We start from the raw sequence: 22,272 nt of genomic DNA on the forward strand, positions 1-22,272 counted from the left end.
CAACTGAGAAAGCCTGGAGGCTGGCTGGAGCAATGCTCAAATTTTCTTCTTTCACCTTTCTTCTCTATTAGAGTTTGATATTTATAATAACTAGTTTATCTGCACTAACTATAATTGATCATCGACCACACCCAAGTAATGACATTGTAAATATTTATTCTTTTGATAACTCATAAGAGTTTGTAAATTTATCCCTACAAAATCTTAGGATGAGTTTGATTTGGAATTTGAGTGAAAAAAAAAATATTTTTTAGGCAATTGAATCGTTTAAAATTAAATTATAAGAAAAATACCAATTAAAGATATTTGATTAGCTTAATTTTTTATCTAAAACTTATTATATTTTTTTAATTTTTGGTATTTGATTACTATTATTTTTTATAAAAATAATCATTTTTTATATATTACATATTATTTTTTATCTCCACGCTTGCCCGGCCATTGCCCAATTCTTTTCACTCCAAAACCCCACCATTTTCATGGCCATTTGATTTCACGTTGCTGCAGTCTCCGCCATTGATGGATTCTCTGAAACCTACTTTGGCTCCAACCAAGAACAAACTTTCCAAGACCTTCCACAAAGTCATCCATCGCAAAATCGCCACCAAAACCCTCTCCAACTCCGGTTTGTGCCTCTTCATTCCTTAGGAACACAAGTCAGCGAGGAACATGGCCGGCCTTGGAAGCGTCACCGTCTCTGTTGCCAAAGCGGTCTACGCCGAGTTGCAAACGACCCAATTCCTCTATAATGCCGAGGCCATTCAGGCGGCCGACAAGGCCATCATGCGCGAGCTGAAACTGCTGCTGGAGCTGAAGCACAGCTTCTTGAAGAAAAAGATCGATTCTTTGCCGCCCCATGTGACCATCTTGCTCGCTTAGATTCAAAAGCAACAGTCTCGGATGAAGATGACGACGAACAATGGGAAGGTCCGACGCCAATTTCAAGATAAAGTCGAGGTTGAAGGAGCGTTGGGGGTGACGAGGAAGTCACTGAATTACCTAAAAAATGAATTCTCTCCCGTCCCCTAAGAATTGATTTTCCAAGAAAAGTGAAAAAAACCCATCGAACACCTCAAAAATGATCAAACCGCGCTTACAGTTAAGTTAGTGAATTATTAATATATACATATATATATATATATATGGTGAGTGCTGGCATTGTGGCCTGGCCTGGCCCCGCCGTGCCGTATTCGTACATTTTTCGCTTAATCAGTATGAATAAATTAATTAATGTGGCGCCTGCCCTGCCGACTGACCTATTGCCAACAAGTGGCATAGATGAGAGAGCTAATACTCTATTAATTAATAATAATCCCAGCTAATAAAATTAGGGTTGAGGCGGTGGTTGTTACTATATATGGTGCTGCTTGTTAGTTGTGTGATGAATACGAGGGTCTCTCATTAATAAAACAAAACTAGCCGTAATCAGTTCATTTGGTGTTTGCTTATATTGTATAAAATACAGTGGGGCTGGGGCGGGGTGGGGTTTGTCATTTGTGGTTTGTTATCTCTGCTTAAATATTGCTTAAATTGTTTAGGCACTTAATTCACTTGATAATCTTGTTCCACAGAGTCATCTTTATTACTTTTTTTCCCCATAATATTGTCTTAATTTGATCGATCCTACATTTCTTAGTGAAGATTATTATTTGGGAAGCCATTCATATATATCATTAAGACTATATTTGGTAAAATTAACATATCTAACTAACTTTTTATCTTTTCATATAATAATAAAACTAAAAGCTCCGCCTTTGCTTCCAAAAAACAAGATAATAATAAATATTTAATATAATTATAATATTAATTATATCATCACAAATTCATATAGTGTTACTATTTATTTTTAAGTAGTAAATATATAATAATAATTATTATTTTTTGAACCCCTCATGTATTCACACAATCTAGATAATAAATATTACATTAAAATGATAATATTACATATATATATATAATACCATAAATGAGGATAACATCAACACGTATTACGTTCATACATTCATATCATCTATATGGTGAATCACGTTAAAATGAATGACGATAAGGTCAGAGCATTCAGAGCCCAAGCAAGACTACATCTCATAAATATTTCACACATCTGGCAATTAAGTTTCAACCATTTTCAAATTCCTTCAAACAGAGCTGCAAGCTATATAGCTAGCTAAGCTAAGCCAAGCTAGCTAGCCAGGCATACTACACCACATACGCAACACCAACTACATCTACATTACATATATATATAATTATATATAAAGACAAATACTTAAAAGAGGAACGATGATCAGATCAAACCAAATACATGCATGCATGACGAACAAGCTCAAAATTAAAGCAGCTTTTTTCTTTTCTTTTTTAAATATTGACAAAATCTCACAAGTCATGGGGTGGACGAGGGCTTCCGGGTCCGATCCGATTCGCTCTCTCATAAACTTCCGTCATTGACCTCCGCTGAATCCGGTAGCCGTCCGGAGATCTCCCTCCTATTAATTTAATAATAATTATTATTATTAATAATAATATACAAATAAATAATAAATATCACCAATCATCACCTCCAATTTTCCATCATGTACATAATTAATATGCATTCATATGAACATATATATATATATATATATGGGTAGCTAACCCAACAATTTGAGATTAATTGATCTCAAAACTCCATTTGATCAATCAAGCAAACATAGAAAAATACATCTTGAGAAGCATGTCAAAATCATCATATATATATATATAGTGGATATCTTTCATCATGTCTATCCCAAAATTCAGACAAAGAAAGCAACCAAATTTGACTCTCTCTGCCCAATCATATTTGCCAAACATTGACAATTTTTGCATTATTTTAATTTAGGCATATTATACTCAGCAGCCCAATTAAATTACACGACGTATTAACAATTATCCACCCAAAATAATTTATAATTATATGTAATATATTATTTTCGTTGCATTATATCATAGACCCCAACCCCAACCCCATATTACGGTCCAAGTGCCGCTGTGTCCATCGGATGCATCATATTATATATTTCATAGGCTAATCCGCTGGGCGAGACAGACAGCGACAGACAACCATATGAAATGAGGAAATTACCCGGCCCTTTGAATCGGTAAGAAAAAATCAGGCAGGCTTTTACCGGAAAAGGGAGATACAGGAGGAGTACACCCATCAGGCGAAACCGGCGGCGAACCGTTCTGACTGCTAGCTCCTTGTCCCGGTGGTTTCACCACCATGATCCGCTGCGTAACCTTCATCCCCCCCTCCGATTCTGCTCAGAAGAAAAATTCAATCACACTGTCAGCGAACTCTTTTTCTTATATATATATATGTATATCAACTGTGAATTAATTGTTCAATTTGATCTACATAATAGGCGGATTCATAACTCATCCGGCGTAGTAATGCAGCTAACTAATTAAGCGTACCGTTGCCGGAGCTGGACTGAAAGGCAAACGTGTTGTTTTTCCGGAGTTTTCCGAGGCCAGTCTCCGGCGGCGGACCGGCAACGGTGTCGTCCCAGAGCCGGTGGAGTAAGCTCATGGCTTCCGTTGACAGTTGCCGAGACAGCGAAGCGCGAGCAATCGCAAGTTCGGAACGGAGAACGCCAAACAAAGCCGAGAAGAGGAATTGCGGAAAGTGCGGAGACGGGTATTTAACGCTCGAGTGAGACATTAAAGGTGGAACAAGTCACCCCATGATGGGTTGCCGTCGGATTCCCTTCCCGTTCGACAAAGTTTACGTGGAGGATGGATCGGTAACCACGTAGCACGTAAAGATAAGATCAACAGACTCATTTGCAGATGTATTAGAGCTTACGATGAGTTGGCACGTGGCAATGTTGTCTTGAGCATGACACGTAAGGGGATCAAATCATTCATTTATGAGCACTCTATAAGATTGGACTCCATACTTGCAGAAATTACAAGATTGACCACAAACCCTCGCCGTCTGCCTCTCCCCCCAAAATCATCACACGAATCGAGAGAATTTTTCCAAATTTATGTGCAAAAGATCTGATAGACGGAATTAATCATATATTCAAAATTTACTATTATTTCTTGATTAAAAAGAATTCCTATTTTTCATGTAGATAAATAGATCCAACCAAGAAAGTGAAAGTTTATGGGACCAATTAACACGATATTATCTGATTCATAAGTCTTCTTATTATCAAAATGAGTAATATTGACAAAAGTTTATTTCATAACTGATTTTTTTTAAAGTACTTAGATTGGTTTAATTATACTAATTATTTTAATTTTTCCATCACTATTTATTAATATAAAATTTTAGATAAACTCCAACAAAAAAAAACATAGTTTGACCGTCTTCCTTCATGAGATTATTTTTCAGAAGTTCATTTCACAAAATAATTTTTAAAAAATAGTAAAATAAAAATTCACTGACTTATAAACAAATAAATAACTAAATTTCCCTAGCCCAATAATTTGTGACCGTTTATGGACTTATCTTGTCTGATTATTTCGAATTAGCAAGATAAAAATTTATAATATTAAAAATAAACTAAAATTCGCCCCCAACAATCTTAATACACAAGAGTCAGGATGATGTTTACCCAACAAAATCCTATATATATAGAGAGAGATTGTAAAATATTCTAGATTTTTTAAAACACATGAACACAAAAAACACAGAACAGAAAACCATAAGTTCGATCGAGTAGCTTTTATTTATTTTATTTTATTTTATAGGTTGAATTAAAAAAAAAAATATTGAGAGCTGCATTTGGAAATCAGATAAAAATGTAATAAATTCGCTTGTTTTACATTTGCTCTTAATCCAGTAGAGGCGGCCTGGAAGCACAAACTTAAGCAATAATGTAAAAGCCATGGCTTCAATTCATATTCATATTCCATGCCCATCTGTTCAACAACACCATAGAAAGGAAACACACACACACACACACACACACACACAGAGCATCAACAAAGATGAATAATAATAATAAGCACATTTGAATTTTCCTCCCATAAATCAGAAAATCCATGAGCTAAACTATTGTTCCAAAGGAGGAAAATAGTTAACCGATTAAACTCATCTGAATTAGTTTATACCAGTTTAATGCCTGCTTCGGTCAAGGAATCGATCACAGCTTTCACCTTTCCATGATATTTCTGATCTCTCTTCAGAAAAACAGAAACAGCAGGGACACCCGTAACCAGCAGGCGCTCTCCAAGAATTTTCCCTATCTTGGAAGCAGCCGCAACGTCCCTGGTATTTTCCATGCTCGACCGCAGAGACTTCTCCTGTGAGCTTGCAGCAGAGGCGACTGTAGCAGTTGGCGAGTGGATTACTTGTGCCGTCACGTACTTGTTTGTGAAGTGCATCTTCAAGACATATGGTTTAAGAAACTTTGTGATTCTTTCTGGTCTGACCGGTGGAGGAATAACCATTTTGTTCTGCAAATAATAATAATAAACCAAGTTAGTTACAACTTCATTGTAGAATACAGATTTTAATATCTGATATCCCGTATGATTTACGGAGAGCTTCACTAATGAAGTTCCTCTGGTTGCAATATGTGGAAGCTGCCAGTGGAGTTTCCCACTAGTTAAACAGCTTTCATGACCCTTGTCCAGTACGTCAAAGTTTCCCCAAATGCAAAGGTGAATTCGTGAAATGAAAAACTCAACTCTTGCAGATACCATGACTTGCAAGGATGAGCCTAACATGATTAAATGGAGGGCTATTTACTCAATTATATCATGCCTCTGCACCCAAATTAATAACAGATCTAAATTTCAGCCTCAGTTGATGAATTTCAAGTTTAGATTTGTAGGTCTCCTTGTCTTCTCTTATCCTGCATCCAGGGGCAACCTCAAAAAAAATCTGGCATCCTATCTAAATAGCTCAACCACACAACAAACTAAAAGTAGAATAAATGAAAGCAAACCAGCTAATGCATTGGAAGTAAAACATGATATAGACAACAGTTTTGCAGCTTAAAGTACACATAGAAATGGCAAAGTCAATAGTGCTTAACGCTAACTTCACTTATGAACTACACAGTCCTAACATGCACAAAGACACTGCGGGAGAGTCATTAAACATATGAGAAGCATGCTGAAAAAATCTTAAAACTAGTTATTAACTTCCATGAATTGCTGAGGGTTGTGACCATAAACTTGTGTTGGTTTTGATGATGCCAAGTTCAAACCAAATAGACCACAATTATTTGGTTCATTTGTGATTGGAACTTCTGCAGAAGAAGAGGAAATGTGGTTTTTTCTTTTAGTGCACCCCGTTCAGCATAACTGCTTTTGCTATCCACAGCAAAGTGGTATGCAACAGAAATTATATTTTCATCCTCATTATGAATGACATGAAACAAAAATTTTGAACCAAAATGACATAAGAAAACAACTGGGATAGGAGACTAGAGCACAATGTCAAAGAGGTATTGGAAACTGGCCTTGAGCTAGAAACTAGTCATACAAATGGGTCTTGTGATTTTGAAGAAGATGAAGACAAGCAATCTTCTTATTAGAACCAGTTTCTTTTATAATAGTAGTATCCATGGATGTTGTCTAGGTTTGGTAGCAATCCTTCGCGCCACCAGCTTGGGATGTAAAAGACTCGAGAGGAAAAGAAGCAGCAGAATTGATAAGTGAATTTCTAGCTGTAGTAAAATAGACTACTGCATTTGAATTTTATTATTATGATTATTATTATTATTTTGCTTGGAGATTTTTATTTTATCAGCTATATTTGTTTCACTGGTTAGGCTGGATCTTATGTTTTCTGAGTTAGGTAATGAGAAGTTAGAACTTCCAAAGCATGGGTTTGAACAGTTCAAGACCTATAGTATAGTGGATTAAATTACCTAATTCTGCCCTACAAGGCAATAAAGATGAAGTACTAAGCCTAAAACTTTGCATTAATATTGGGAATAAAGTTCTAATAGGTTAGTATTGTTAAACCCTCTCAATTGAATTTAGATAAAAACAGAAAAAAGGAAGTCTTGAACCTTTTAAAGCTATGACAGAGTTGCCTGCCCCTTGTCTCCTCATTTTTGTGTCAATCTTTCGCATCCTTAGAAATTCCAGGCCAACATGTAGATAATTTTTACTCCACCTTCAAATACTATCCCCGCAAAGTGGGGAGTCTTGTGCACTAGTAACACCCGTTAACCTTTAAATGATAGTTTAAAACTGTGATCCATTCCTTTGTCACCCTTTGACCTTCATCACACAAAATTTACCCCAGTTTATTACTGTTGCTCTTAGAGTAGTAGAGCTTTCATCTACATAGCCATAAATCTTTTGTTCTTGCTCGATATAAGACCGCCCAACTCCACTTTTTTTGTGCTTACAACCCTAATTTCTGATATATATATATATATATATATATATACCCTTATGGTTTACCACAAAAGTTGGATATAAATTCAGCTTCACTCTCTTGTGCGACCAGTCATTCATTTTGGACTCACTATTTGTTCACCTATTCTACATTACTATTAATTTTACTAACAGCATACCCAGTTCTTCGAGGCATGCTTTAAATCCATAAACTTTTTGAGTCACAATTACATTCGGAACCCTTCAAAATAATAAAACTACATAATGTGGACACATAATTTAGAGAAAAAAAACTGGTTTTGCTGCGAATAAATACTTTCCACGGCGTCACCTTTATACCCATACAATATTGTAGACGTTAATATGTTCTCTTTCTCTACTTCTTCTCACGGACATTTAAACAAACAATTGGCATGGAATAAAAAAAAACACTTCAAAGATATGATAGATATCAGTTTCGAAATGACAAGATGCATCGAGAACCAGAAGCAGGCTATCAGGAAAGCAATAAACAAGCAAATTCGTATGTATAGCCATGTATAAATGAGAAGAAACAACCTGAATAAGTGAATCGCTACTTGATACTCGAACTCCGAAGCACGCTGGTTCTGCAAGTGTAGAGTCTGTATGACAGAACAATGGACGATCTTGGGGGTGCGTATAATAAGTGGACGTTTCAGGGCCAATTTTAGGGATTTGGGCTCCCTCTTAGGGCCCGGCTTTTTAAGAAGTTTAACTGTTGGGCTGGGATTGTAAATCAGCTAAAGCCCAATTGAGAAATGCTCTCAGTAAACGCCCAGGCAGTCGTCACTGGCCACCGTGCCCGGTGATATTCAACGATTACAGGCAATCACTCGGCATCTTTATTCTTATCGATCAACATATTAAAAAATTAATAAGATTCAACAGACGAATTTCTATAGATCTAAACTTAAACTTTTCGCCAAACCCGACACATGCGTATACTCATATATATCATAGATCTATGCTGAAAATAATTACTAATAAAATTAAAAGACTTACTTCCTTGTAGATCAATGCCACTTTTACAGTAAAAATACAATCGGATCCAACGTCACCAATAACAGTGGAAGATGGATTTTTGGGGGGGTAGGTTCTTGCTTTAGTGTGGGTGGGTAAGGTAAAGGAGACGCAGTTGAGAGAGAGAAAGAGAGAGAATAGATGAGGTGGAGGAGACGCCGACAGTAATGGAGACATCTGAGTAGGTGAGAGAGAGAACACGCAACTTGCAGAAGTCGACGACAATGGTGGAGACATGGACGTACCTTAGATTTGAGGGCCCTGAGTTGAAATATAAAAATGGCCCCCCTGAATCATATTGTATATTTAAATTTTATTTTGTCAACATTGAGAATCGGTCAATCGCAGTTTGTTTGCCTGCACTAAAAAGGTAAACACAATTTCAAAGAAAAAAAAAAGAAGAGGAAGCACGCGAGGGAGTTTTTCACGTGGTTCGGTTTGAACAATGCATAATCCACGACTGTTTCTCTGGTTATTCCAGCAGAGTAACATTATGTTATTGTTTTTTGTGTCTCATACAATAATTTTTTACCCCTATTTATAGCGTTGGGTGTTTACAATTGAGATAAGATTCTAAAATAAGAAGATATTATTATATTGATAACATTTTCCTCTTTGCTTCCTTTTAATCAAGAACGAATTCCGCTTTAGTAGGGTTTGATTTGTTTAAAATCGAGAAAGATGACTCCTCTCCAATTAGCCTATTGAGAATTTTTGATAAATTCACACCTACCGCTAGGGGTGAGCAAAAGTTCGGTTAAACCGAACTAACCGAAGCGAAAAGTTCAGTCGGTTCGATTCGATTTTTCATAAAAAACGATTCGGTTCGGTTATATTTTTTTTAAAAAAAATCGGTTATTCGGTTCGGTTCGGTTATTTTGATAAAAAAATACTTAAAAACTGAACCGAACCGTATATGTAGCAAATAGGCGAACCGAACCGCCCCCCCCCCCCACGAACCGAACTGACCGCCCCCCCTTTCACGCACGCGGGCGCGACACCCCATTTGGTCTTCTCTTCGTTCTTCTCTCTCTCTGTGTCTCTCTCTCTCTCGTCTTTTCTTCTCTTCGAGTTCTGGCGATAGCGATTAGCGAAGATGAAGCCTCTCTTCGAGTTCGAGTCTTTGAGTTCTGGCAATGGCGAAGACGAAGACTCTCTTCGAGTTCGAGTCTTCACAGATCTGGCGATGGCGAAGACGAATAGGAAGCTCTTCGATGGTGAAGACGAAGGCTCTTGCCTCTTCAATGCTTCGTAGATCAGCACCTGTCGCCCACAAATCTTGCGATGGCAAAGACCAAGACGAAGACTCTTCATTATTTCATAGATCAGCACTGGCCGAAAGGCTCTTCGTCTTCATCTCTTCTCTCTCCCTCCACCATCCGTCGCCGTCATCGATGGCAAAAAAGAAGATGAAGGCCGAAGGCGAAGACGAAGACGACGCCGATGATTTTTCGGTAAGTTTTCTGACTACTTCTCTTTTACATTGAAACTTTGAAACTTAGATCTACTAAAATCCAACCATTAGATGCTTTTAATTTTTGTTTATGTGGGTCATCGTGGTTAGGGGAATCCGATGATCAGTTCTGATCATCGGAATCGCCGGCCAGCTAGGTGGCCGGCAGCAACAGCAAGGTTGTTTTCTTGCTTATTTTGTGTTTCAGTTCGGGTATTTGGTTCGGTTTGGGTAGCACGGTTTAGATTTCGGTTAATTCGGTTTCGGTTTGTTGAGGTTAGTCGGTCGGTTCGGTTCAATTATTGCTTTTGGTTCTGTTCGGTTCGGTTCACAATTTTTGGCCTATTCGGTTCGGTTATAACCGATTGCTCACCCCTACCTACCGCATTATGCGAGCTTAGCAACCTTGTGAAGAGTCGAAGACATAGCTTGTTGTTCACGCCATTCTGCAAGCTGGATTTGGTTTAAGCGAGCTCGCCTGGCTGGCTTCGAACCTAGGCTGACCAAGCTTCGAATGATTAGGCTGATTTGCTGGGCTGCTCTCAGCCCACAATCATGTGGTCTTGAAAATACACATATCAATTCTTTTATAATAAAATTTAAAAATCTATATATTTATATCATATCAAAATTTAAAACTAAAAAGTTAACAATTTTAACATAGAAAATTCAAATATTTAATCACAATTAACACAATTCAACTAGGACAATCCATAACTAAATGAAATAGTCAAATAACAATTAGTAAAAAATCTAAAGTCACAATTTCTAAACTCATTATTATAGGTGTTAAATTAGCCAAAACAAAATAAAAATACACATTAAATAACATGATCAAATAAATTAACTAACCTTTAGTCTCTTACTCTCTAGAGTATGAAGGGATGCCCACTGGCCAGTGGTCAGTGGTCAGTGCCTACCTGTCAAGAATAGGAACACAACACCAAAGATTGAACTTCAATTTTTGTCACTGCTATTGAATTTGAACCCGAACAAAACACAACACCAAAGATTGAATCAAACCTCAAAAAATTGAACCAAAGTGTCCCAATGGAAATGCAGAGAGGCGAGCGACCTAGTCACCCAGCGAGAGCCAGAGTTAGAGAGCCAGAGTTAGAGACCCAGAGCTAATAGCCATAGATGTGACCTCCCCAGCTACCGATCAAGAGGTGAGAGCGAGCCGCGAGAGATTAAGCAGGTGAGAGGTGAGGGCGAGGTGGCGAGTGAGGGCAAGCTGCGAGGCAACGAGCGAGAGCCAGAGGGAGTAGAGTTTGTAGAAGGTAGAAGGGTTTGCCGAAGGAGTGGTTGGGGGTGGGCTTGGAAAAAATTTATGGGCCCCAAAGATGACAAAATTTAGGGCCCTGAGACAACCGACTCATGAGCCTTACTATAGGGGCCGGCCCTGAGGGGGCCATATATAACACAATCGGACGCTATGGCACGCACGCAAGCATCTGAACCCGTGTGGGATCCGTACTCTCTTCCCTTTCCATGGCGGCCTCATCTTCCTCTACGTCCTCGTCTGATAGAGATCGCCGCAACCGTCGCCGGCGCCACCACCGCCACCGGGACAGAGACAGAGAGAGAGACACTGCGAAGGACCGCAAGACGAGCCGGTCTCACTCGAAGCGTTATCGCAGGCATCATTCTTCCGACAGCGACTCTTCTTCATCCTCTTTCGATTACAGGTTTTTCTTATTTTCTCTTTATCTTTGAACTTTGATCTTAGTACTTCATTATGTTATTGCGTAAGATTTGTCGTTCGTGTTTATTTGAATCTAGGGTTTCATATGCCGGTTTTGTTCCCTCTTTTGGGGGAGATACGTAATTTTTAAGCTTGTTTTATGTCTAGTGACGAGGTTTATGCATCTTGAGGGTTAACCTTGCGATCTGATCCAATTATTTAGAAATGCGTATATAAAGAAATTTTTGAAGCTGTAGTCATGCGATATTCTCACGAACTTGGTCGGATGAAATGTTGAAGGAAATATCATCGATAGATTGTTATTAGAGCAATACCAAGGGGGAATGCCATTTTTGGGTGCTAAATCATCAATTTGCAACTTTGAACAGTAACAGTGTTGTTAAAGGCCCAAGGCACACTAAGGCGCAAAGGGTCTTGGAGCCTAAGGAGCAAGGCGCAAGGCGAGGTGCGCGCCTGGCAGGTGTAAGGCGCATGCTGACTAAGAAGAAAGAAAAATATACTTCTTAATTGAATAATAAGTCATAAAATAGATCCTAATCACATATCAACATTTATGTTATCAAAAAATTCAAGAATTCAACACATATTAAATAAATCACAACATAAAAATAACTTCATGACATACCTATAAGTTTCAGCAAATTAAATCCGATTAAGGATTAAAACTTCTATTCTATTTCTAAATGCTGTAGTTCTATATGAGTATACTTGAAAATTTGTAAAGACTAAGGCTAAATTATGCCAAAAAATGTTAAAAGAAAAACGAAAAAGAAGAAGCAGCAGCAACAGGCATCAACAAATAAAAATTAAAAAAAAAAAATAATTGAAGAAGAAGTAGCAGCAGCGTAAGAAAGAAGAAGCAAAGGAAGAGAAGAAGAAGAAGAAGAAGAAGAAGAAGAAGCAGGCGGCTAGCAGTAGCAGCAGTGTAAGAAGAAGAAGAAGAAGAAGAAGAAGTAGCAACAATGTAAGAAAGAAGAAGAAGAAGGAAAAGAAGCAGGCTAGCAGTATCAGCAGGGTAAGAAGCAGGAGAAGAAGAAGAAGGAGCAGGAGGATAGCAGCAACGTAAGAAGAAGGAGGAGGATAGCAGCAACGTAAGATTAAGAAGTAGCCGCGTAATAAGAAGAAGAAGAAGAAGCAACAAGGATTGTCGAAGAAGAAGCAGGCTAGCAGCTGCCAGCAGCGTAAGAAGAAGAAGAAGCAAGGATTGTCGATATGTTACCTTGGCCTGGAGAAGCAGAAGCACCTCAATCAGAACTGGAGAATTGGAGATGAACTTGAGGAGTTGAAGTTACTGTGTTGCGTGAGAGAAACGAGTGCTGTGTAAGAGAGTTTTGGAGCCTTGGAGGTGTAGTCTCTTGGCCTTCTAGAAATCAGATGAGTTGGAGCATCATATTTTTGAGTTTTGTTGACTTTTCAATATTGTATTTTATTAGTTTCTCTCTTTAAGTTTTAACAGAAATGTTTAAAAAATAAAACATGCTGATTTTTCAACTGGGCATGTGCGCTTGATGGATGTGCGCCTGAAAGGCCTAGACGCGCCTGGCTGGATCTCGCCTTGCCTGGACATGGCAAGGTGAGATGGCTGCGCCTTGAGGGGCCTTGCGTCTAGGTGCACCTTTAACAACACTGAACAGTAATATGCATCCCTGAATTATAAATTTGCTCCAATCACAGGTGCTAAAATAGGAGTGCCACTTTAATATTTTAATATTTTTTATTAAATCAAACTAGAAAATTCAAATTAAATTACAAAAACTAAAATAAAAATATTTAAATTCTAACAATTAACTAAAATAAAAGCATTTACTTTAAATTGAAATCAATTATATATATACCCCTGCCTCCTTCCTCTTTCCCTTATGTGCCCCCCTCTCTCTCTCTCTCTCTCTCTCTCAGTATTTTCCTTCCCCTCGCCGGCTCCCCCCCCCCCGCCCTTAGTCGGTCATTGCTCACGGCTTGCCCTCGCCTGCTCTTCCCTCAATCTCTCGCCTTGCTCTCGCTTGCTGCCTCTCTCAACTCTCTCGCTTCGTCGCTTGCCAGCGTCGCCACCTCGACCTCGACCTCGACCTCGCCGGCTCACCCCTCCGTCGCTTGCTAGTCGATCGCTGCCTCTCTCACTCCATCGCTTGCCTCGCTTAAAAATCCCTATTTCAAGTAATATAGCCGTTGGATTTTACTGTTAGAAATGACACCTTTCCCTTTTTCTCTCCAGAGGTTGGAAAAATGACACCGCAAGAAGACTGTTGCCATTTTGCAACCCTATTTGCCACCCCCGTTGGAGTGGAGAATTTTTAATCTGGGTGCCATTTCGGCAGTTATGGGGTTGGCACCCGGATGGCACTCCGCCTTGGAGTTGCTCTTAGTGTGCATCTTTTCTTCAAAAGATTGCTAGATATTATCTAGATGACTCGCTCACTTTGCTCATAATCCTTGATCTTTTGCTTTATTTCCAGTCTGGTGGAAGTGGGTGTGTTGTGCCTAAAGCTTTTTCAACTAAGCAACTTTTTAATATTATCTTGTATTGACATGTATTTTACTTTCTGTCTCTATTTTTTTTTTTTCTAAATTTATGCCCAAGATTTTTCCATTGTGTCCACCTCATGTTGTGAACAATCGTAAAGTTTTCTCTGTTCAAAGTGAACCATAGGATAGCCAACACCACCTAGTGGGATTAAGGTTTGGGATTGTTGTTGTGTACCATAGGTTCCCATGGCATGTTGGATATCCTTGATAGATGAATGCCACAAACAAAGGACTACTGTTGACTCTGTTTCAATTAATTTCATAGCATTTTACTATTAGACAATGAAATTGAACCCTTTTTTTTTTTTTGCTGCAAACTTGATTTTGGAAAGTTGAAAATGTTGTGTGTTTCAAATATGAAAGTGAGAATGCATGAACAATATGAAAAAAAAAATGAGATGTTGAAATGCAATTTTCTTTTGAAACATGGTTGTTTAGTATTCTTGGGGGTTTGTTCCTTTGGTTTTTCGGTCATAATAGGTAGATAATATTCTTAGAGGAGTTCACTCGTATTATCTATCGTTCTAATTTACTGCATTCCTGAATGGTAAAAGCTAATTTGTCTCAAATTCTTGCACAATATTACAATATTAAGGTGAGAGTTATTCTAACCACGAAGGTTTAGTAGTGGTGTGGTTTGGGTGTACAAAACATAGAATAATGGTAGCAGAAAGTTGTGCTATGAATTTTTTCCTTCAAGTGGCTCATAATATTTTTTGTCCACACCCACCATTTTTGCATAGCCACATTCTTCGGGGTATCTCTCTCATTTGATTCACACTTTCACCGATGTACTGACAAATGCTTTTTAAAATTGTTTTTGGAGGGTTTTGTTTGTCATACACATGTGACATAATGTATGTAGTATTTTCTTTTACCCATTTTATGTGTGCTATGGGAGTTTTCCTTTTTCCCTTAAATGGTTAATGCTTTCTATTGTCATAAGTAAGAATTTAACATTTGTGCAACAGGTTTAGGACATATTTTAGTCATTATGTGGCCATTGTGCAATAGTTTTTGGCCAATTTCTTTTAAAACCTTGCTCATTGCATAATGCTTTTGGTCATGTTCTGCATTATTCTGTATTAAGTTTGAATTTAGGAGATTGCAGCAGTTATTGTTGTGTTTGCATCTGTATCTCACATTGCCGGACCACCCTCGAGAGAAGTTGAGCCATTCATTTGTAGAAATAAGGCAGTAGATATAGCAATTTTCCATTATCCAGCATAGGAGTGAATATGATTTATTTGTTTACTGACATTTGTAGTCATTGTGAATTTGTGTGGCAGTGACAGTTCTTCTGACAGTGACCATGAAGCTTCTAGTCATTCAAAGAGACACAAACAGAATGATAGGCCAAGAAAGGTGGTTGTTCAGAAATTCTGTCACTTGTTATTTTTTTCTTCCAATTATGTTATTTACTGCCATTCGTTTTAGGACAAGGACAAGGGAAAGAGTCATAGGCACAAACGTCATAAGCATAAAGTAAAAGAGGTAGGCCACTGATCACTGCATAGCTTTCTTGTATACATAGATTTATACCTTGTATAAACTGTTTAAATTAGAGTGGTTTGAACTGTAAAATCAATTCTGCTCTGTTGAAATTTCAAAATGATTTTTTTTATTAACATAATTTGACATGTGTCTAGCTTAGCTGGTTTGTTGTTGTGGTGAAACATGAATGTCTAAATAATACTGTAATATTTGATCAGAAAAGACCAGTAATTTCATTCAGAATCACAGTATGAGAAGCCATTAGTTTCAGACTCCTTAATCTTGTAAAAAGTATTTAGTTATATGCAGAACAACAAAAAGTATGTAGTTATATGAAAGGATCAAATCTTTTTCTCTTACATCTGTGTTAAATAATTGGTGTTGGAGTTTTGGGTTAAGCTTGCATACAATTTGCTTTGTTGTACTGGATGATGATTTCCAAAGGAACTTCTAGACTAGGTTTACCTGAAATTTGAGAGTTTCAACGAGTAAAATATCTATTTAACTATTGTTAATTTTTTATGGTCATCTTTCTAATGGCATTTTTGTTTTGTTTTGTTTGTAATCCTTAGTTTTTGGTTTGATTCTTTGCGGTTCCATGTAAAGCATTTAGTAGCCTGCATATATTGTCTTCCATGTATTATGAGGTGCTTATAATTCTTTCTGCCTTCCAATGGAATGGCTCTTCGAAATTGGAGCTGGGGCCTGTGACATGTTGACTTGCTTGGATGATGTTTTTGGCTTGGGATTGCCCTGGCAACGGAGACATATATAGAAGAAGCAGCAGGATGAGAGAAGTAGCAGCCCTGTTCAGCTTTCAAAGGTTTTCTACTGCAGTAGGACTGATGGAAACTTTCAAATTCTGAACACATCCAGTTCTCTTGCATAACTTGATTGTTTTACCATATGCAGTTTCTGGGGCGTGACAAAGAAGATGGTGTTCGCCGCAGTGCCGTCTCTGGCAAGAAGGTATGCGCTAATTTGGTCCATGAGTTGGCCATAGACGTGAGCTGTCTCTGGGGTTGATATTCACCTTTCATCATATTTTATGTTTGGTAGATTCTGTTGAAACTTGAGAAATCAAAGGAGGACAAGTTGGCTGAAAATAAAAGAAGTGAATTGCTGAAATTCTTGAATGCCAGTTACGATTGATTATTGATGGAGTTAAAAGGTTGAAGTTAATACAATTTTTAAGGGGAAGGAATCGTTGGTGGAGTGTGCACAGTTCAAGTCGAAGATCCGAAGATCCTTTGCTGATTTGCTTCATTGGGGGGTGGGGTGGGGTTCCATGGTATTTAGAGGCTCACAAGTCTAGGGAAGTCTGGTCAGAATGTATTTAATGAAACCAAAGCTATCTTTCATGGGGATGACTTTGTCGTCGTCTATGGGATAGTGACTTTTATTTTTTTTATTTTTTTGGTGTGATTAATATCTACTATTTGGACGAGACATGAGATTCAGGCCTTGAGAAGCAAAGATTTTATTTGGTCACCAGTTTGGTGAAAATGTTTGAATTAATGGCGTGTTGATTTGTGGGGCATCATCTACCACGGGCATGTATGGTAAAAGTAAGGGTTAATTGCGGGGAATTGCTATGGTAGCTACTCACTTGGCTCAAGGAGAAAGTCAAAAAGGAAAATCCTAGGGAAAAAAAATGCTTTTGTTTTTTTTTTTTTTTTCTGTAAAAAAAAAAATGAATATACAGGGGCCGCCAATCGAAACAACCTTAGCTTTGGTTGGTTCAATCACTAGTTATTTGTACCTTACCTACTATTCTATATTTATTTTGTCAACAAAATAATGAATATATATATATTTATATACACCATTTTTTAAAGAAATACATTCTTATAAATAAAGGAAACGGGAGGAGCTAGGGTCTTAGTTCTAAAAAATAACAACAATAATATATCTAGCCTTTATTTCACTATGTGAGGTCAGCTACATAAATTCTAGACTTTCATATATTTTTATCTTTTGTCATATCTTCGTTGAGATCCATGCATTTCATATCAAATTTTAATATCTCCCTCAAAATCTTCTTAGGTCTGCCTCTACCTCTTTTTTTGATTAATTATTTCATTTCATCAACTCTTCTCATAGAAGCATCTCTTGGTCTCCTTTTCACATGATCAAACCATCTTAGTCTGGTCTCTCTCATCTTCTTCTCTATTAGCACTACTCTTATCTTATTACGAATAACTTCATTTCTAATTTTATCTTTTTTTGTATTGTCGCACATCCATCTTAACATCCTCATTTCCGCTACACTCATCTTTTACTCATGTTGGTATTTGACTGCCCAACATTCTGAGCTGTACAACAAAACTGATTTTATAGCTGTCATATAGTATCTTGTTTTGTATTTAAGCATTTTTTTGAGAATATAATAATATAATAAAAATACTATCAAAATAATAAGTGTCATTTTTACAAAATAGTTGCTATGTAAGTTCTCTTATTTCTAAATAAATAAAAACAAGGGAATTTATTTCTATTCCCATAAAAAAAGTCATTAGTGATGTGATATTTTTTCATTAAGGAAAATGATAGATAGAGAAAATAATAACATATAATCTCTTTAATTTTTTTTAATGATAATGTATTACATTATTCTCAAAGAAATCTTCCAAACATAGTCTTAAATGTCAAGCCTACTTGATCTCTGAGATTTTCGACGGCTCTTCCTGCGATAGCAGCAGTCCTCCGACGTCCTCTTCACCTCCTGGCCTCAGTCTCCTCTATGGTTTGGTAGTCTTTGGGTTCTAATGCACTCATTATGTCAGAAGGTTTGAATGTCCCATTGAACTATTAGAGCGACTAGATACCAGCACAAAATTAAATGAAAAATATGAAAACTTTAGAAGTTACTCATTTACAGTTTGGATAGATTAAGAAGATTAGGTTATGTAAAATAGTTTTTAGATAATTAGAAAGTTTAATGTCCAGACATGACTAAATAATGATCATTCTTCTTCAAAATCTCACCAGTAACCCAAAAATTTGACAATTTATCCTGTTTTTTGTCTTACTCGTAAGAATTTTATGTTTTTTATTTTTACCTTAAGCACTGTATTTTTGTTGAGTCTATGCTAATAATGTATTGAATCCATATAGTTGTATTTATAAATTAGCTCTTTGGGCCCCATGATGACATGTTATACAAATTGACTTGAATTCCAAAAAATTGTTATTTTATTTTTTATAGTTTATTTTCAGCGTTTTTGTATCCACATTTAGTCTAATTTGACCTCTCTCCATTTTGTGTTGCAATACCAACGCAAAAACCAATCAAAGGAAGGAATGTAAATGTTTGTATTGAGAACCTGTTAAAAACAAATGAATCAATTGTGTTATTTTTTCACTTAAACCTACAATTTTATCTTGATATTTTTAAAAGTTTTATTTTATCTTTTTCAATGGACTTCATGTATGTGTTGGCAGTTGTTAATGAATTGCTTTCAAAGAAATCAACATATGTATCAAGCAGTTGTTAATGAATTGCTTTCAAAGCAAGCTAATTTTTTTTCGAGTGCTTTTTATTTCTTGGTGTTTTTCGAATATTAATGTTTTTTTTATGAAGCAGGTTTTTTAAGAATGTCTCTTAATTGACACATCTATTGACTCATATTGTCTAAATTGTCAAATTTTGTATTCATATTTTAGCACTAACTAGAACACAACCATTAAGATTAGTTAACAGTTATAAACATCTAGACAAACAATCAATCTGGTTTTCTTCTTAGAAGATTATTCTGGGTTAGGTTGATTAACCATTCTAACTGGCCAGTCAAACTAATATAATGAAAAATATGGTGTATAATCTGCATCAAATCTAAGACTATTCTCTCAATCAAAGACATCTAAACTAAAAATGGTTTCAGTATCAATGTCCACTCAAGTCTCTTTAAGTCACAAGTAACCTCCACTTGATGCACAAGGTTCCTGCCTTTTGTTACAACACTTGATCAGGCAACTATACCACCTGATATGCCACGATTCGGATCAAACCCATGATTGTGGGTAGCATTTGCCCTAACTGAGTGTATAACATGCAAAGTAAAGATTTCTATTACACATAAATGCAAGTACATAAAATATTTTGAATTTGCAACCTTGTCAAGCTAAGTGACCCCCTATGCCTAACCCCCCATCCATCCCTCACAAATGAAAAAGAAAGAATTGGTTCTTTGTTCATCAATGCACATATGAACATTCATTCGAGACCTATACATTACAAAAATGAACTCAATTATTAAATGTATGACGTAATTCTTGTAAAGTCACTCTTAGGGTCTATTTGACACTAGCTTCTTTTAGTTGCTTGCATTTAAGAAAAAGAAAAGGTAAAGGTTATGAGTTGCATTTCGATATTCCATCAAAGTATCAGATAGAATAGAGACTAAAGAAAAAGAATCAAGAGAAAATGATGTTGAGTTACATAGATCTTATCATATGCGCAGCGGAAATTAAAATTTAATTTGGAGGTATCCCGTTTTTCAGAAATTATGGTTTAATAAAACGAAGGCATAAATGAAAAATACCTCTTTGATGAAATCTTATTTCACCGTTAGATTTCCCGCCGTATAATCCTCCAAGTGTAGGATGCCGAGTCGGTCCACCCGAAATCACTTCTATTCAAGAATATCAAAGAGAGAAGATAAGTAGAAGAAATTTTTCACAAAAATTTCTAACTTACCTCTTGGATTCAAGAACACTTCTCCAAATTCTCTCTACATTCAAGTGAATCAAGAAGACACTTATGAGAGAAAATAAGAGTTTGGAGCTATTTATAGTTCCAATTAAAAACTATTCTTCATTAAATGGGTTGGGCTTCTCAAGCCCATTCCATTTAATGCAATTGGACCAAGCCCAATCCAATGGAATTTATTTGAATCCAATAGTGCCATTGGGCCAAGCCTAATGTACTAGCAAAAGGCCCAACCCAATCTATGATTAAATAATTACATTCATAATATAATTATTTAATTACTCTTATTTATCCAATAAATAAATGCACTATAATTAGTAATTATAAAATTACTAATTTATTTATTTTCTCTTTGAAAGTAATTTCTTTTTGGGTGGGACTTTCTGGGTCCACAAATAAATTGGTAACAAGAATAATCAACAATTAATTCTCGTAAATCATGAGTGACATCTAGCAATATATCATGATTACCCAATTTATTGTGAAGCGGGTATTGTGAACCTTTTACTACGTTACCATACAATACGGTCCTTCTATCATCCTATATCCCGACAAGATATGAGATCATGGTCAGTAGGTCGAATCTCTTAATCTTGTCATATGACCAAATCCAAAATCAATCTTGACAAATTATGACACAACCCGTATGGAACAAATTCCATCGTCATATTACCTCGGCCAAGGATTTATCGTCAAGTGATCACTGGATCGCATAGGATATCTTCCTCATAAATCTCGAGGTGATAGATTCCATGTCTAATGCACATATACCTCATGTATCACTGAATCAGGCACATAGATACGTATGATTATCCTTGATTAGAACAACCACATGATATCGTTGATATCCTAATCCACCAATACACAGATATCTATGTCATCTCAGGTCTAAGGACTAGTTGTAAAATCGCAGCTAACATTAAATCATTGACCCGTGAGAAATAACCCATGTGATTTAATGTTAACAGTCCCGTTCAGTGAACTCGTTCTTGTAACGAGCACCCACTTATCTTCCTTCTATAGCTCATACAGAATGGCACGAGACTCACCAACCTTATCTTTCAGTATCTCATACTGAAACAAGGAGGAAGACAATGTGCTGGCCTTTACGAGTTGCTATCATCCATGATAGGAATTCTATGGCCAGGAACATGTTTATAGTATAACAAATTGTGGATTATCCGTAGCTCGTATTCTTAACACTTAAGAATGGTATCCACTTCTTATTATACTAATGGATATATGTTTTATAATTTAAACCATATTGCAATTTAAATAAAAACATAAACTTGCCATTTAAATAATATTTAAAGAATTACAAGATCGAGTCCCTTTGTGTCACTGGAACTGGTCTTTAGGGCTCATATCTAACAAATGAAACAAAAGGTACATTTTATTTGTGGAATCAGATTCCTCAAAATGCAATATATACAATAGAGAACTAAGAAAATAGGGTTTTGCAGATAGCTACAGGGAAAAAAAGACGTGGGTTTGTATTGGAAAACAAAGATAGATATAGATATATAAATTAACAAGAAGAAAAAAACTTAGAGAAATTGATCAAAAATACAGGCAACCAATGCAGCAAAGTACAAGGCTATTAGTACCTAAGAAAACTAAAAAATAAAGGGATAGGGGTGCAACAAAGCTACATGGCACCACCATTAGCGAGTAGTGAAACAAAACTAGCCGAGAAACTAACTCTGGCCATGAAGACAGGTGATGATGATGAAAACGACAAAGACGAAGAAAATGACAAAGACGAGACAACAGAAAAAAGAAAGAAGAAGAAGAAGAAAAAAAAGGGTTTGAAGCCATGGAAGGGAAGTCTTTAGCTAGTCATACACTTATGCAAGAGACCCAAGAGACGCCGATCGACCAGAAATGGAGGAGATGTAGTCTCCAGTCATGCATTTGCGTGGAGTTGGAGGTGGATCTGAAGGATCCACTGTTGTGCTAAGAAGATGAGGTAGAGGGGCGTGAGGGCTTGGGCGGATGTGGATGTGTAAGTTGGTT

At 36.8% G+C, this 22,272-nt stretch overlaps 3 protein-coding genes across 4 annotated transcripts; 1 reads left to right on the forward strand and 2 right to left on the reverse strand.

Annotated features, from left to right (window-relative positions):
* Positions 1-2,082: 2,082 nt before the first annotated feature.
* On the reverse strand, positions 2,083-3,694 carry LOC127812069 (dormancy-associated protein homolog 3-like). Of its 2 annotated transcripts, none has more exons than XM_052352375.1 (3): positions 3,433-3,694; positions 3,144-3,275; positions 2,083-2,483 (listed from the first exon to the last, which is right to left on the reverse strand). In XM_052352375.1, exons 1-3 carry the CDS (start codon positions 3,677-3,679, stop codon positions 2,374-2,376), a joined length of 489 nt encoding a protein of 162 aa, XP_052208335.1. In that variant the 5' UTR covers positions 3,680-3,694; the 3' UTR covers positions 2,083-2,373. The 2 variants fall into 2 exon arrangements, with proteins under 2 accessions (XP_052208335.1, XP_052208344.1); XM_052352384.1 differs by having other exon boundaries at positions 3,101-3,275.
* A 1,141-nt stretch (positions 3,695-4,835) lies between these two features.
* On the reverse strand, positions 4,836-8,054 carry LOC127797742 (uncharacterized). Its single transcript, XM_052330883.1, has 2 exons — positions 7,888-8,054; positions 4,836-5,427 (listed from the first exon to the last, which is right to left on the reverse strand). Exon 2 carries the CDS (start codon positions 5,419-5,421, stop codon positions 5,077-5,079), a length of 345 nt encoding a protein of 114 aa, XP_052186843.1. The 5' UTR covers positions 5,422-5,427; positions 7,888-8,054; the 3' UTR covers positions 4,836-5,076.
* Positions 8,055-11,259: 3,205 nt separating this feature from the next.
* LOC127791427 (uncharacterized) lies at positions 11,260-17,063 on the forward strand. The gene is made up of 6 exons (XM_052321305.1): positions 11,260-11,511; positions 15,341-15,416; positions 15,489-15,545; positions 16,321-16,368; positions 16,458-16,514; positions 16,605-17,063. Exons 1-6 carry the CDS (start codon positions 11,315-11,317, stop codon positions 16,695-16,697), a joined length of 528 nt encoding a protein of 175 aa, XP_052177265.1. The 5' UTR covers positions 11,260-11,314; the 3' UTR covers positions 16,698-17,063.
* Positions 17,064-22,272: the final 5,209 nt, after the last annotated feature.

Source organism: Diospyros lotus, chromosome 1 (genome assembly GCF_014633365.1).
Source record: "Diospyros lotus cultivar Yz01 chromosome 1, ASM1463336v1, whole genome shotgun sequence".
NCBI classification, from domain to species: domain Eukaryota; kingdom Viridiplantae; phylum Streptophyta; class Magnoliopsida; order Ericales; family Ebenaceae; genus Diospyros; species Diospyros lotus.